A 13895-nucleotide genomic window follows, 5' to 3' on the forward strand; every position below is an offset into this window, starting at 1 on the left:
GGCCTTGCTGGAAAGAACGCATCACGGATGTATTCATTTCCCTCCCGCTACTATAGCGTAGTTGGTCTCGGCGACCAGACATCATCCCCCTCAAGCGACATGCCCCCCCTCCCTTCTCTCCCCCCACTTACTTTTCATCACATTCAATGCGATGAGTCTAACTTGGGTATGTTCTCGCATCCAGGCGCTCCTCTTCCTGTCTCTGCGTGTTAAACTAATTTCTTTAGAACTGCTTGTTGTGTTTAGTTTGCTGTCCTTCCTACCGAGCCTCTGAATAGCGCAGTTGGCTACGTACGGCGCGAAAGAAGTTCGACATCACTTGCATAATTACGAGCATGTTAACACTGCACGCTTATTTGCACACCTTTCAAGTTGAATCTTCTCGATAGATGTCGACGTTCCTAACTCCTAGCAGGGGAATATTAACACCGATTGAAGCTCCCTCCATCGGCACACTGGAACGTTGCGTTTCATTGCTAATTTAAATATAAAACAAACATTTCCAATACAACTCTTGGCCACCTCTTCACGTCATCACTTTGATCCCGGTTCACCGCCAGGCGGAGTAACCCTCGAGTACACGGCGAATCGGGGCGACCGACCCGGGCCCTGCGTTTCGATATCACTCTTCTGGTTTAGTCTGAAGGCATGGTGGGGTGGGGGGCCCACTGTGGGATTTGGCCCAGACCCCGCACCTCCTATGGACGGCCCTGATCTCACAATCTCTGTCGTTGTACATCGCAGCACGTGGAGGTTCAGGCGGAAGACAAGTCTGCACGATAGCACCTTCATACCACCAACTGCGCATGCCTACGGTGTCATCAACCTACCTACAACTGCTGTGATATAAGTACATCATATTTATTTAAATAACGAACGATACTTTTCAACAGGCACCCCATATTTTCAAACTCGTCGTTATTCACGTGCCACACCACCAAACCTCGTCACAGCCCAGGCCATCGCGGACCACGAAGACCAACTACGCTGGCCACGCAATAAGCAACAGATGTAATACGTCTTGCCGAAAGCACACATCTTTGTCTCGGGCAGCGGCGTTTTTTTTTTAAACGGGCAGCTGCACACACTGTCGACGGCCCCAGCGGACAATGATGTAGACAGGAACACCTGCCCCGAACCCTCTTGCCCAGCGACGGCATGGCATTGCATATTGCCGGGTCAGTCAGTCCCTCCGTGTGCGTGCCGTGCCAGGCGAGCGCGAGTGCCGAGAGGACGGCGGGGTTCAACGGGATGGTGTATGGCGATTACTGTATGCCGTGATGAAACTATCACGATGCCCTCTCCTCCTCTTGACGCGCAGACGCGCGCCGGACTGACGACGTCCATGGAACGTGAGGTTACCGCGCCTGGCCACCGTGGAAATGACAAATGACCTGCTCCGAGTGAACGTTGCTACCGGTCGGGCGGGCGGAATTCAGAAACTCTCCACTCTCTCTTTCTGCCGATCCACACTCAAAATATAGCTTAGCCTACGCGCCTGGCCACCGTGGAAATGACAAATGACCTGCTCCGAGTGAACGTTGCTACCGGTCGGGCGGGCGGAAATCAGAAACTCTCCACTCTCTCTTTCTGCCGATCCACACTCAAAATATAGCTTAGCCTACGCGCCTGGCCACCGTGGAAATGACAAACGGACCGCTCCGAATGAATGTTGCCACCCAATTGACTGAGGGTTGTCGGGCGGGCGGAATTCAGAAACTCTCCACTCTCTCTCTCTGCCGATCCACACTCAAAATATAGCTTAGCCTACGCGCCTGGCCACCGTGGAAATGACGACGAGCATTGCCACCCAATTGGCTGAGGGCATGCGGGTGGGCAGAATTTAGAGACACTTCCTTCAACTGTCTCTTTCTGCCGATCCACACTCGAAATATAGTGAAGCCTTGGTACTGGGCGCACGGCTTGAGCAGTCCATCAGTTACGCAACCTGGCATCTGGGAATTCCAAACGAGACTTAGTCACACGTGTAAACCTCCGGCCGGTTTCTCAGCTCCACTGATAGGGACATTGCCCCAGGCCCACCCGCATTATTTTTCTGTTGCAATGTTAGTGTGTTATATATTTTCCTCGAGTAAGGCAATGCATTCCTATTATAGATATGCCTCGTGTTTCCGAATTGCATTTCAAGATGCAGTCACATTTAGAAGGTATGTGAATTCAAACTGTTCTGTAAACGCGATTGAAATAATGACAACGTGGTCGGGTCATTGCCCTAAATGTCAGCATAATATGTCACACATTGTCCTGCGGAGGGAGCTGGTAGGAACGTTGGGTTGCTCGGTCAATGGCCAGGGTCAACGGCGGCGTGGTGTATTCCGCAAATATGCCCGACTGTGAGGGCGGACACAAGCCGGCGTGAGTAGGTGAAACGTTGAGTTTTATAACGGCACCACGGGGTGACCAGCCTCTCCCCACCCAGCCCCACCCTCCCCACCCAGCCACTCCCCACCCTCCCCTCCTCACCCAGCCTCACCCTCCCCACCCAGCCCCTCCCCACCCTCTCCTCCTCACCCAGCCCCTCCCTCCCTACCCAGCCCCTCCCCACCCTCCCCTCTCCACCCAGCCCCACCCCTCCCACCCCCCACCCAGTCCCACCCTCCCCTCCCTACCCAGCCCCACCCTCTCCACCCAGCCTCTCCCCACCATCCCCTCTCCACCCAGCCCCACCCCTCCCTTTTTTGGATGCACGACGGACAGACGGACACAATAATCCCCTGTGGGCTGGTGGAACCAGGAGGTTCCTACCAGTATTATTTTGTTATGAAGACAGTGCGAATGATGATGGTGGTGGTGGTAGCTCAGGTCTTTTGCTTCGGTGAGCTCTTAATTCATAATTGCTATAAAATCTCACTAATTATTAATATACGAGAGATATCCATGGTTAAATCATCTTGAATGCCCCCCCCCCCCCCCCGCTCTCGTCAGACATAGGTGGCTAAGCATGTTTGAGCCTGGATAGTGCTTGGATGGGTGACCACCACCCTGCATAAAACAGGTTGTAATAGGCTGCGGGGATGCACGGCTGATGTACAGTATTTCTAGGCTGCCACGAACTAATACATTTATTAATCAAGGCTGGAATTTAATTACGTTAAGTGCAAAACCGAATTCATTATGATGGGTTTTTTTCCTGTGCAACCCACTGTCAGCTCACCACTGCGCTTGATAACTAGGTAAATCGCAGATGGTTTAAACCTGGATTCAAACTCAAACCCCAAGAGCTCAGTGGTGCTGGCTCATCAATATTAAATAGTGGGGGGAGTGGGGGGGGAGTGGGGGGGTGGAGTGAGGCAGTGTGGGTTAATCATTACGTGCAACTGGACATATTATAACAACATTTGATGAAGCAGTGCATATAAAAACAAGCGGCACGCAGAGATGTATGCGAGCATGAAATTTAATTACCGACAATTCAATTAAGACGGTGGGAAAGGCCTCCTATTTTTTACACTGAGCGTGGCAAGCCAGACAGATTAAAGAGGAGTGATTTTAAATACATGGAAATTTTCCCGGCACCGCGAATTACAAATTGACGCCCAACAACGCAACTCGATTTAATTAAGGCAAGTAGCAAATGAGCTGTAAAATCAGCTGATGTGGTCAAAGAACGCAAGAGCACGACTCACAGCGCTGGCCAGCCTTGTCAACAGCGCAACTCATATTTTACGACTGAAATTTATGACTGAGAGCCTGTGTAATGCAGTTAAAACGAACATGCGTTTCGTATCACTCCGCCGTATCGCTGCACGCAAACGCAGTAAATTGTAGCTTATCTCTCCTGTGATCTTTGCTTTGCCACGAGTCTGAAAATAGACAGTATAAAGTTGTTTTCGCGAAATCCATTGTGTACATTCGACGCAGCCTCTGGCTTGCGTTTTTAATTGTGGCCTATTTTTTCGCTCTTCCTATTAACCGCATTTAAAATTATCTGCTACCCTGCCACAAATCGACCTGCCTATAATCCGCACAAATGTTAGCGCCTATTTGCGGATAAGAAAAGTGATGGAAAATTCTTCCTAAAATCTGTGATTTGCAACACTTATGCGAATATGAGGAACAAAATGGGCAGGTTGGTGGTTATAATAATAGCATGGGTCAACAGTGCCACCATATCAGGCCATACAACGGTCTCTCTGTGTATATACTTTACTTCATGGAGAATAAGAGCCTCTTCAAACGACTTTTATTTTATTTAAAACGGCTAACTTCATCATCATTATCAGCAGCCATGACCAATCCACTGCCAGATGAAGAACTTACCCACCGAGACTGTATTAAAAATAAAGTTTCAAAATACTTCGTAGAATGGAAGTCAGACATGGAGACACCGCGACCGCCAACCTTATTCGAAACAACAAACTTGTCGCGGTAAAAGAAAAAAAAGTCGAAAGCCTTTGTCAATCCACTATTGAATGAAGATACGGCCACATTGGTCGTGTGGGAGGTGGGGGTCGTTTGACCATACATCACCGTGGCTAGCTCGCGGCGCATTTGCGAAGGCGGTCACTGGGGTTTCAAAACTCGGTGAGCTAACCGCTGTCCCACCGCTCCGCTCAGAACTCATTTCTGCCGAGTTATAAAAAATAAAAACATTCGTCGAACAATAATTTTCCAGCAGCCCCCACCCCCCAGGCCCAGTTCAGCAGCTCAATTGTACGTTGCAGCCCAAGGACTGAATACGTGCTCATCTCTGTAACCCTGGATACGAGCCCATCTGCACATGTTAAATGTTTGCACATTGCGAGGCTAAACATCCCCCCCACCTCCTCCCCCCCCTATTATTACAACAAAGAAGCCCACGAATCAGTCGCCTATTCTTGTGAACAATGAAAAAAGGAGCCTTTCTTAGAAGGGGTTTCCGCTTTACCCACTTCTCAAATGCTTACAAAAAAAAATCACTCACCAGCAATGCCGTTTTTGTTATCAATACATCCGACAAACGCACCACATAAAATTTTTAAACCTAACCAAATATTTGTTTCTCAGCTTCACTTCGGATGCCACCTTGAAAAAGACAAATATATATTCCGGGATGTGTACTTATGAAATGTTACGTGACCCGAGTTGAAATACATCAGGTCGACGTTATCCACTCCCCGAGTGCCATCGATCGATCGACGCTCTGCAAATTCACGGAGGCACTCAGTTGGTTTCCTGGGAGATAGAAAAAAAAAAGTCCTTACGTCCAAATTGTAAAGCACATTAAAGTGATTGCCAGAAGGTGGTTGAGCAAATATGGACCCACGCCCCCCCACCTGTTCTCCGTGTGTATGGGAATAGAGTGTTTCCCCCTCGCACGTGTGGGTTTTCTCTCCGCTGCTCCGGTTTACTCCCATATGGAAACACCCATTCATTGGCCTAAAACACCTTCATACATAAAGGACCACAGAGCTTGGGGGAGGGGGCGGGGGGGGGGGGAGTTTGCACCAGTTCACCGCCTGACTGCTGCCTCTCTTCATGGCCTCTTTCTCCGCGAGCCAGAAAATAGCGGGCACGTTACACAAGCTGGAATTGTTGTTAGAATCGCGTGGGACTCGTCTGACCAGAGAGTAAACCCAAAGCGTCCCTCACCGTCCACTGCTCGCCATTTAACGGAGTGAGCTGTAGGTCAGAGTGTAGCTTGTGTTGACAGCAAGATACATTAGGATTGCCTTTAGAGTTAGGGGGAGTCTTTGTGGTGCAGTGGAGAGCAAATTACACGGGTCATCTAAATGCCACCAAAACCTTATGGTGATATTTACCTTTGAGGAATGATCAACTATTTCCTCTGCTTCTTGCAACAAAAGGTTAGGTTTAATTGCTTTGATCCGGCAATCACCTTTTAGTTACTCCTAAATATAAATAGAGTATGAATATTTTCCCCAGGTGGTTATATGGCACAGGCATCATCATATGGCAGAGTGCAGCAAAGACAAGACGTCATTTTTCACCCCTTTTCCACCAGCACATCCGTGCCACGCCAGTTCAGGGCTGGCGTGGCTCGGATGTGCCGAGCCACGCCCAAACCGTGCTACACTGTTCTCACAGGATGTCTCAATCTTAATTAAATCTGCAAACTTTTTTTTTATTTCAGCACTGAGCTATTTAGCTCTTTTTGAAGCAACCTGGCCACAAATGATAGCTCAACGAAGTGGCTTATCACGTGGAAATTCATTGCAGCCAAATACCCCAAACGCATGTTTCTAAATGCGAAGGGAAAAGCCACAGAACTCGGAGAAAAATCCAGTGTGACCACGGGGAGAACATGCAAACTCCAAATATACAGCCGGCGTCCGAGTTGGGATGGAACCCCACGACTTCCTGCACACCAGGCGAGGTAGTTAACATCTCGCCACCGCGGCACCCGAATCTGGTACTGGACGAACCAGGGTCAGCAGCGGACGGTTCTTACGACCAGTCCGTTGCGTGCAACATCACCGCGTCACCTACACACGTGCGCCTAGACTTGTTCATTATCCGCGCGCAACGTCAGCGGCACGGCTCAGCTCCTGCAGTAGAAAAGCAACCGGAGCCGCACTGGCCTGGTTTGACGCGGGCCCCCGAAATAACCGCACCTCCGATTAGCACGTTTGGCTACGTACGGTGCGAAAGAAGTTCAACGTACATACACACAAACAAAAATACACTTAGCTCGGAGTTACAGTGGTGGGGTGGTGGTGGGTGGGGAGGGGTACGACAGGTATGAATACAGCACGGGTGCAGTATGAGGAGAGAGTGAGGCATCATAATCCCTACGATGGCACGAGTTGCCCACACTGGGTGGCACGTGTGGAGGTGCAGTTGGTAGTGCGGCATGGGCAGCGCAGAGGTACCGTGCTCGGTGAAGACATTGCAGTGCAGCCCGTGTCGAGAGAGCTCCCTCTTGACGCCACCTTTGCTGTCGGGGAGGATGGACCACCTGTGCTCCCCGAATTTCGTTTGCTGCTGCCCCATAAAATCGCTCCACCCGGACCACCACCCACCCCCCTCACCTGCAGGCCTGTTGCGTTTTCCACACGTGTGTTTGGTGTGGAGTGTGTGTGGAGCGGTGTGTGTGTGTGGTGTGTGTGTGTGGGGTGTGTAGTGTGTGCGTGTGTGGGTTGTGTGTAGTGTGTGTGTGGTGTGTGCGTGGTGTGTGGGTGGTGTGTGTAGTGTGTGTGTGTAGTGTGTGTGCGTGGTGTGTGCGTGTGTGTGGAGTGTGTGGTGTGTGCGTGGTGTGTGTGTGTGGTGTGTGCGTGGTATGTGGAGTGTGTGTGTGTGGTGTGTGTGTGGTGTGTGTGTGGCGTGTGTGGTGTGGTGTGTGTGCGTGGTGTGTGCGTGTGTGTGGAGTGTGTGGTGTGTGCGTGGTGTGTGTGTGTGGTGTGTGTGGTGTGTGCGTGGTATGTGGAGTGTGTGTGTGGAGTGTGTGTGTGTAGTGTGTGTGTGGTGTGTGCGTGGTGTGTGGGTGGTGTGTGTAGTGTGTGTGTGTAGTGTGTGTGCGTGGTGTGTGCGTGTGTGTGGAGTGTGTGGTGTGTGCGTGGTGTGTGTGTGTGGTGTGTGCGTGGTATGTGGAGTGTGTGTGTGTGTGGAGTGTGTGTGGTGTGTGTGTGGTGTGTGCGTGGTGTGTGTGGAGTGTGTGTGCGTGGTGTGTGGTGTGTGTGTGGTGTGTGTGTGGCGTGTGTGGTGTGGTGTGTGCGTGGTGTGTGTGTGTGGTGTGTGTGGTGTGTGCGTGGTATGTGGAGTGTGTGTGTGGAGTGTGTGTGTGTGGTGTGTGCGTGGTGTGTGTGGAGTGTGTGTGCGTGGTGTGTGTGGTGTGTGTGTGTGGTGTGTGTGGTGTGTGGGTGGTGTGTGTGTGTGGTGTGTGCGTGGTGTGTGTGTGTGGTGTAATGTGTGTGTGTGGTGTGTGTGGAGTGTGTGTGCGTGGTGTGTGTGTGTGGTGTGCATGGTGTGTGTGGCGTGTGTGGTGTGGTGTGTGCGTGGTGTGTGGTGTGTGCATGGTGTGTGTGGCGTGTGTGGTGTGGTGTGTGCGTGGTGTGTGCGTGTGTGTGGAGTGTGTAGTGTGTGTGGTGTGTGTGTGGTGTGTGTGGTGTGTGCGTGGTGTGTGTGGAGTGTGTGTGTGGTGTGTGCGTGTGTGTGTGGTGTGTGTGGTGTGTGTGTGGTGTGTGCGTGGTGTGTGTGGTGTGTGTGTGGTGTGTGTGGTGTGTGTGGAGTGCGTGTGGTGTGTGTGGTGTGTGTGTGGTGTGTGTGTGTGTGGGTGGTGTGTGTGTGTGGTGTGTGTGTGTGTGGGTGGTGTGTGCGTGGTGTGTGTGTGGTGTGTGCGTGGTGTGTGCGTGTGTGTGTGGTGTGTGTGGTGTGTGTGTGTGGTGTGTGTGTGGTGTGTGTGGTGTGTGTGGTGTGTGTGGAGTGCGTGTGGTGTGTGTGGTGTGTGTGGTGTGTGCGTGGTGTGTGTGGTGTGTGTGTGGTGTGTGTGGTGTGTGTGGAGTGCGTGTGGTGTGTGTGGTGTGTGTGTGGTGTGTGTGTGTGGTGTGTGTGTGTGTGGGTGGTGTGTGTGTGTGGTGTGTGTGTGTGTGTGGGTGGTGTGTGCGTGGTGTGTGTGTGGTGTGTGCGTGGTGTGTGCGTGTGTGTGTGGTGTGTGTGGTGTGTGTGTGGTGTGTGTGTGGTGTGTGTGGTGTGTGTGGAGTGCGTGTGGTGTGTGTGGTGTGTGTGGTGTGTGCGTGGTGTGTGTCGTGTGTGTGTGGTGTGTGTGGTGTGTGTGGAGTGCGTGTGGTGTGTGTGGTGTGTGTGTGGTGTGTGTGTGCGTGTGTGTGTGGTGTGTGTGGTGTGTGTGTGCGTGGTGTGTGTGGTGTGTGTGTGGTGTGTGTGGTGTGTGTGGAGTGCGTGTGGTGTGTGTGGTGTGTGTGTGGTGTGTGTGTGTGGTGTGTGTGTGGTGTGGGTGGTGTGTGTGTGGTGTGTGTGTGTGTGGTGTGTGCGTGGTGTGTGTGTGGTGTGTGGGGGGGGGCGGTTAGTGGAGTTGTCGGCACGCAGCGCTACGAACCCGGCAACCAGGGTTCGATTCCCGATCATGGCCAACACCGGTGAAGATTATCTAAACCGGTCCCGGGCCTCCCCTAGGGCGACTCAGCCTCAATTGAGTAACTGCTGCGGTGTGTAATCATCCCCCGTGTAGCCTTCACAGACGTTTTGGGATGTTTGTACATCACAGCACGTGATAACTTTAGGCTGAGTCGACCTATGGGAGGCCCAGGACCGGTTCAGTTACTTGTCATTGGCGTTAGCCGTGACTGGCAATCGATCTCGTGTCGCCGAGTTCGTAGACTCTACACACAAAGACAAAGATCCCCCGTATAGCCTTAACATACTGTCGGGGCAAGTGCTGTGAGTCAGTGGCACCTATGAAAGCCGGCACGGTGCATGCCACTCACATTCAGATGTTCACACAGAGGCTGCATTGAACATTAAACACGCGCTACAACATACACACAAGATACAAGTCAAACACACACACGCAATGCATTCCAACATACATGACCACGTTCATTCTCACACGTTACAGAATGCGGTGCATTCACAGTAATGTGTCCACGTGTGTGAACATGCGTTGTATGTGTATGGCTGTATGTGTTAGACCGTGGAACCGTTATCAGCACACGACATTTATGTAGTAATAATAATGAATTTACATGAGTGTGTATGTATGTTAAACGTCCTTCGATGCAGCGAGTGTATGTGGCATGCGTGTGTGTGCAATAGTAAATGCAGTGGTTTAACGCGTGTGGATGTAGCCTTAGGTGCTTAAACATAATGTCAGACGAACGTACGTGTGTTAACATGTCTGCATGTACTGCATGTAAAGTGTTGAACTCAGTTGCGTGCGTGTAACATATGAATGCGTGTAACGGCGTGTTTTAGTGTTGTGTGTTAGAATATAGTGACGTGTGCTTTAAGCAGAGGTGGGACAAAGTCATTGTTATGCAAGTCCAAGTCGAGTCGCAAGTCATCAAATTCATGACTCGAGTCTGACTCGAGTCCAAGTCACATGACTCGAGTCCACATCTCATAGGTGGGACAAAGTCATTGTTATGCAAGTCCAAGTCGAGTCGCAAGTCATCAAATTCATGACTCGAGTCTGACTCGAGTCCAAGTCACATGACTCGAGTCCACATCTCATAGGTGGGACAAAGTCATTGTTATGCAAGTCCAAGTCGAGTCGCAAGTCATCAAATTCATGACTCGAGTCTGACTCGAGTCCAAGTCACATGACTCGAGTCCACATCTCATAGGTGGGACAAAGTCATTGTTATGCAAGTCCAAATCGAGTCGCAAGTCATCAAATTCATGACTCGAGTCTGACTCGAGTCCAAGTCACATGACTCGAGTCCACATCTCATAGGTGGGACAAAGTCATTGTTATGCAAGTCCAAGTCGAGTCGCAAGTCATCAAATTCATGACTCGAGTCTGACTCGAGTCCAAGTCGCATGACTCGAGTCCACATCTCATAGGTGGGACAAAGTCATTGTTATGCAAGTCCAAGTCGAGTCGCAAGTCATCAAATTCATGACTCGAGTCTGACTCGAGTCCAAGTCACATGACTCGAGTCCACACCTCTGGCTTTAAGTATGTGTAACAGTTTACATGTGTCAGTGTGTATGTAGTGTGTCACATGTATGAAGTGTGTAATGTGTAAACAGTTTACATGTGTCAACGTGTGTGAATGTAGTGTGTTACATGTATGAGTGAAGTGTGTGTAACGTGTAAACATAAGAGTATCGTGTCTTGAAACAGTTACATACATTCACACAATATTCACACACACACACTAAATGAAAGCATGTTACACAAGCTACATTTAAACACATTTCACACGCATTCATATACAATAAACACGCACTACACACACAGCACACACTACGCTACGTATGTTCAAATACACGGGGCATACTTCTGTCATGTTAAACGTATGTTACACACACATTGACATGTTACACCACAATGAAACACATTGACACGCGTATACCGTTCACGCATTACACGTGCTACATTCATACATGCGCCATACGTGTCGTAGCGCTTGAATGTAGTATGCTACATGTAATGTACATAGCGTATACATGTATGTGGACATGGCGTGTATATGTACATAGCACACGCACATGCGGTATGCCAATGTCGCGTGTGTTACATGAATGTAGTGCATGTGCACACAGCACATGTACAAGTAGTATGTGAATGTCGTGTAGGTGTATGTATTGCACGTGTGCGTACGTAGCGCATGCGCTGTACACGTGCATGTGTACGTACAACACGCACAAGTAGTGTGTGTGTGTGTGTTTGTTTCACGTATGAATGCAGTGCACACGTGTGTACACAGCGCGTGCACAAGTCGTGTGTGTGTGTTACGCAGCGTGGAAAGTGGATAGTGATTGAGAGACCACCACGTGTGTCTGGATAAGCGAATGCGTACGTGCCAGTCAGCGTGCCCAGGTCGCTTGCGAATCCAACAGCGATCCCGTCTCCCCACAGCCACTCGCGACCCCCTTCAATCTCGAACCCACACCGCCGCCGCCGCCAGCCAACCTATCACTTCCCTTCACTATCCTTCGTTGCCTTATTCCTCTTGAATCAAACGCAGACCGGACGCTTAGCCCGGCTCCTGGTCGCTGCTACATCATCCCATGAGCGGGTGCGGAGGCACATCTCCCCGAACAAGAAGTGTGATGATGATGGTGATGATGATGACGGTAGTCGGAGCGGTAAAGCTACCATCGTTCCACTCGTCTCTTGAACTCGGAGCAGCGCTAATCTCTTCTTCCCGCTCTCTCTCTCCTCCCCACCCCTCCCTCGCCCTCTCGCCTCCCAGAGTCCATCCTCCAACCCTCCCCTAGAGAGAAAAAAAACCTCGCCAGAGCTTACAAACTCCCCCCCCCCGCCCTCTCACCCCAAACGCAAAGCTCTGGCCACAACACAAATGTGAATACGCGCCTTGGTTGTGTTTTTTGGTGTTTTCCCTTGGTTCAAAATGAGACAACAACACCAGCAAGAGTGGGCCAAAGCCATTCAGGCCGGCGACGTGTGTTTACTTCATTTAGATTCTGTTCTTGTTGTTGCTGCTGCTGCTGCTATATTTCAATAGCACTCGATTTAGCGCGTGCATCATGCCTGTCTTGATCTAAGTTAGACTGATGTTCAAAGAGGGATAGCAAGCTGAAAATATTTACGTAACTATACAGTTGATTTTGTGGTTATAAATAGAAACATATGGTTGGTTTTATTTTTACGCATTTGACCTTCCCGAATAGTTTAGGACCAACAACAAAATAACAAACTTATTTTATGGGTAGTTAAATAAATAAAAATCTAGAGGTTTTCAACGTTGCTAAATCCACGTGCAGTACGCAATAAGATTAGAAAATAATAACATCAAATGTACAAAAGAATTGTAGCTCCCAAAAAAAATCGAGACAAAGTCATAACACGTGCTGTGCGTTTGAATGTAGAGCTATGCAAGTTAGTATCTGGAGGTTTTTGAAGGGTTGCTGATTCTGAACACAAGATGTTAAAATTCTAAAATAATATAGGTTGTCCCCTATCCAATAGTGAACGCTTTTGTGCTTCAGCTTAGGGGGGTGCCCATAGTTTGTATCTGGACATTTAGCGGGTGCCGAATTCAAAAATGCGCTGGTAATCAATGAATGAAACGCATTTAAACACCTCCAGAAGAGGAGACGGAGCGATGCGTTCAGCTCGTGTGCAAGTGTTAAATCGTAGGATCGTAAAAAGATTGCAAAGGCATGGGGAGGCCTTCATCCGGCGGTGGATTGATAATGGCTGATCATGAAGATGAATTCAAATATAAAATTAGAAGATGTTTTACATCTTAATTATTCAGAGAAAAAAAGTGTGACCTTAAAGCCATACAGCGCGGCAAACCTTCTACTGATTACTATAACAGGAGATTTGTATTCTGTGCACCCAGGCATGATTTCAATAACGCGCAGACTGTAATCAATGTCACATTTATGCAATAAATTTCAGTGATGTTGTGCAGTGGTCTCCCCTGGTATGAATGGGTGTTCTCTGGACATTCCGTTATCGTCCCACGCAAAACCAAACGGAACAAAGGAAATGTCAATCAAAAGGGTGAAAGAATTACGCTCAAATGAATTTGGGTAAACAATGTCGTAGCTTAATTGGAGAAAAATAGTGGTGGGGCTCAGAGGTCAGAGATGACCGGGTGGGCTCAAAGGTCAGAGCGTTGAGCTGGCACCGCTTTGTAACCAGGTTCGAATCCAGGTTTCGGCCGGCCTGTGATTTAATCACGTTCTCAAATGTAGTGTGAGAACGGTCACCAATTACCGCAAAAATGAAATGTAACTTGATTCTGCACTTATTTTTGGAACAAAAAAAATCAGCTCTCAGAATTCACAATATCGGATTAAGTGTCAGTAGCAGGGGCGGGTGGGAGAGTTTTGCCCTCGGCTTGTGTGGTACAGAGGTCACATGAAGGAATGTCACGGTAGTTCTGTGGTATTCACTTCCGCGGGCCGTTCGCTAAGACGAAAGGATGTAATTGGTTTTTCGCGAGATCCCAATAGTTGCTTTGTCTCCGGAAATAACACCGCTAAAGCACAATGGCAATAAAGTTGTGGAGGGAAAAAAATGAATGACACTGCAGGGGAAAAACATATTCGGCCAGCATTTCAACAACAAAAAAAGTTGCATGAAATAGTTTTGGCGTAGTCAAACTAGTGTCAGCCTAGTTTATATCACTGTTAATAAGTTTGTTTAAAACGGAGGTTTTAGGTTGGATCGCGTAAATATAAATGTGTCGTTAAACCTGCCAACACCAGACAGCCAATTCGTAAGGTTTGTCACGTTAACAAAACGTGCCAATCCGTTACGATTTCAGCACACCGCT

The 13895-nt window shown here is 49.3% G+C and overlaps 1 protein-coding gene across 2 annotated transcripts in view; it reads right to left on the reverse strand.

Moving 5' to 3' along the window:
- The window catches only part of ABL1 (ABL proto-oncogene 1, non-receptor tyrosine kinase), a 115550-nt gene extending 103757 nt beyond the window's left edge, over positions 1-11793 (reverse strand). The window contains exons 1-2 of one of the 2 annotated variants that reach the window (XM_078878009.1): positions 11446-11793; positions 6834-7000 (exon numbers count right to left, since the gene is read on the reverse strand). In XM_078878009.1, the coding sequence (XP_078734135.1) occupies positions 6834-6954 (121 nt within the window). In that variant the 5' untranslated portion in view covers positions 6955-7000; positions 11446-11793. Of the gene's footprint in view, positions 1-6833; positions 7001-11441 lie in introns of both variants that reach the window. The other variant, XM_078878008.1, reaches the window with a different exon arrangement.
- Between the last annotated feature and the right edge of the window lie 2102 nt (positions 11794-13895).

This window comes from Lampetra fluviatilis, chromosome 49 (assembly GCF_964198595.1).
Source record: "Lampetra fluviatilis chromosome 49, kcLamFluv1.1, whole genome shotgun sequence".
Classification (NCBI taxonomy): Eukaryota; Metazoa; Chordata; class Hyperoartia; order Petromyzontiformes; family Petromyzontidae; genus Lampetra; species Lampetra fluviatilis.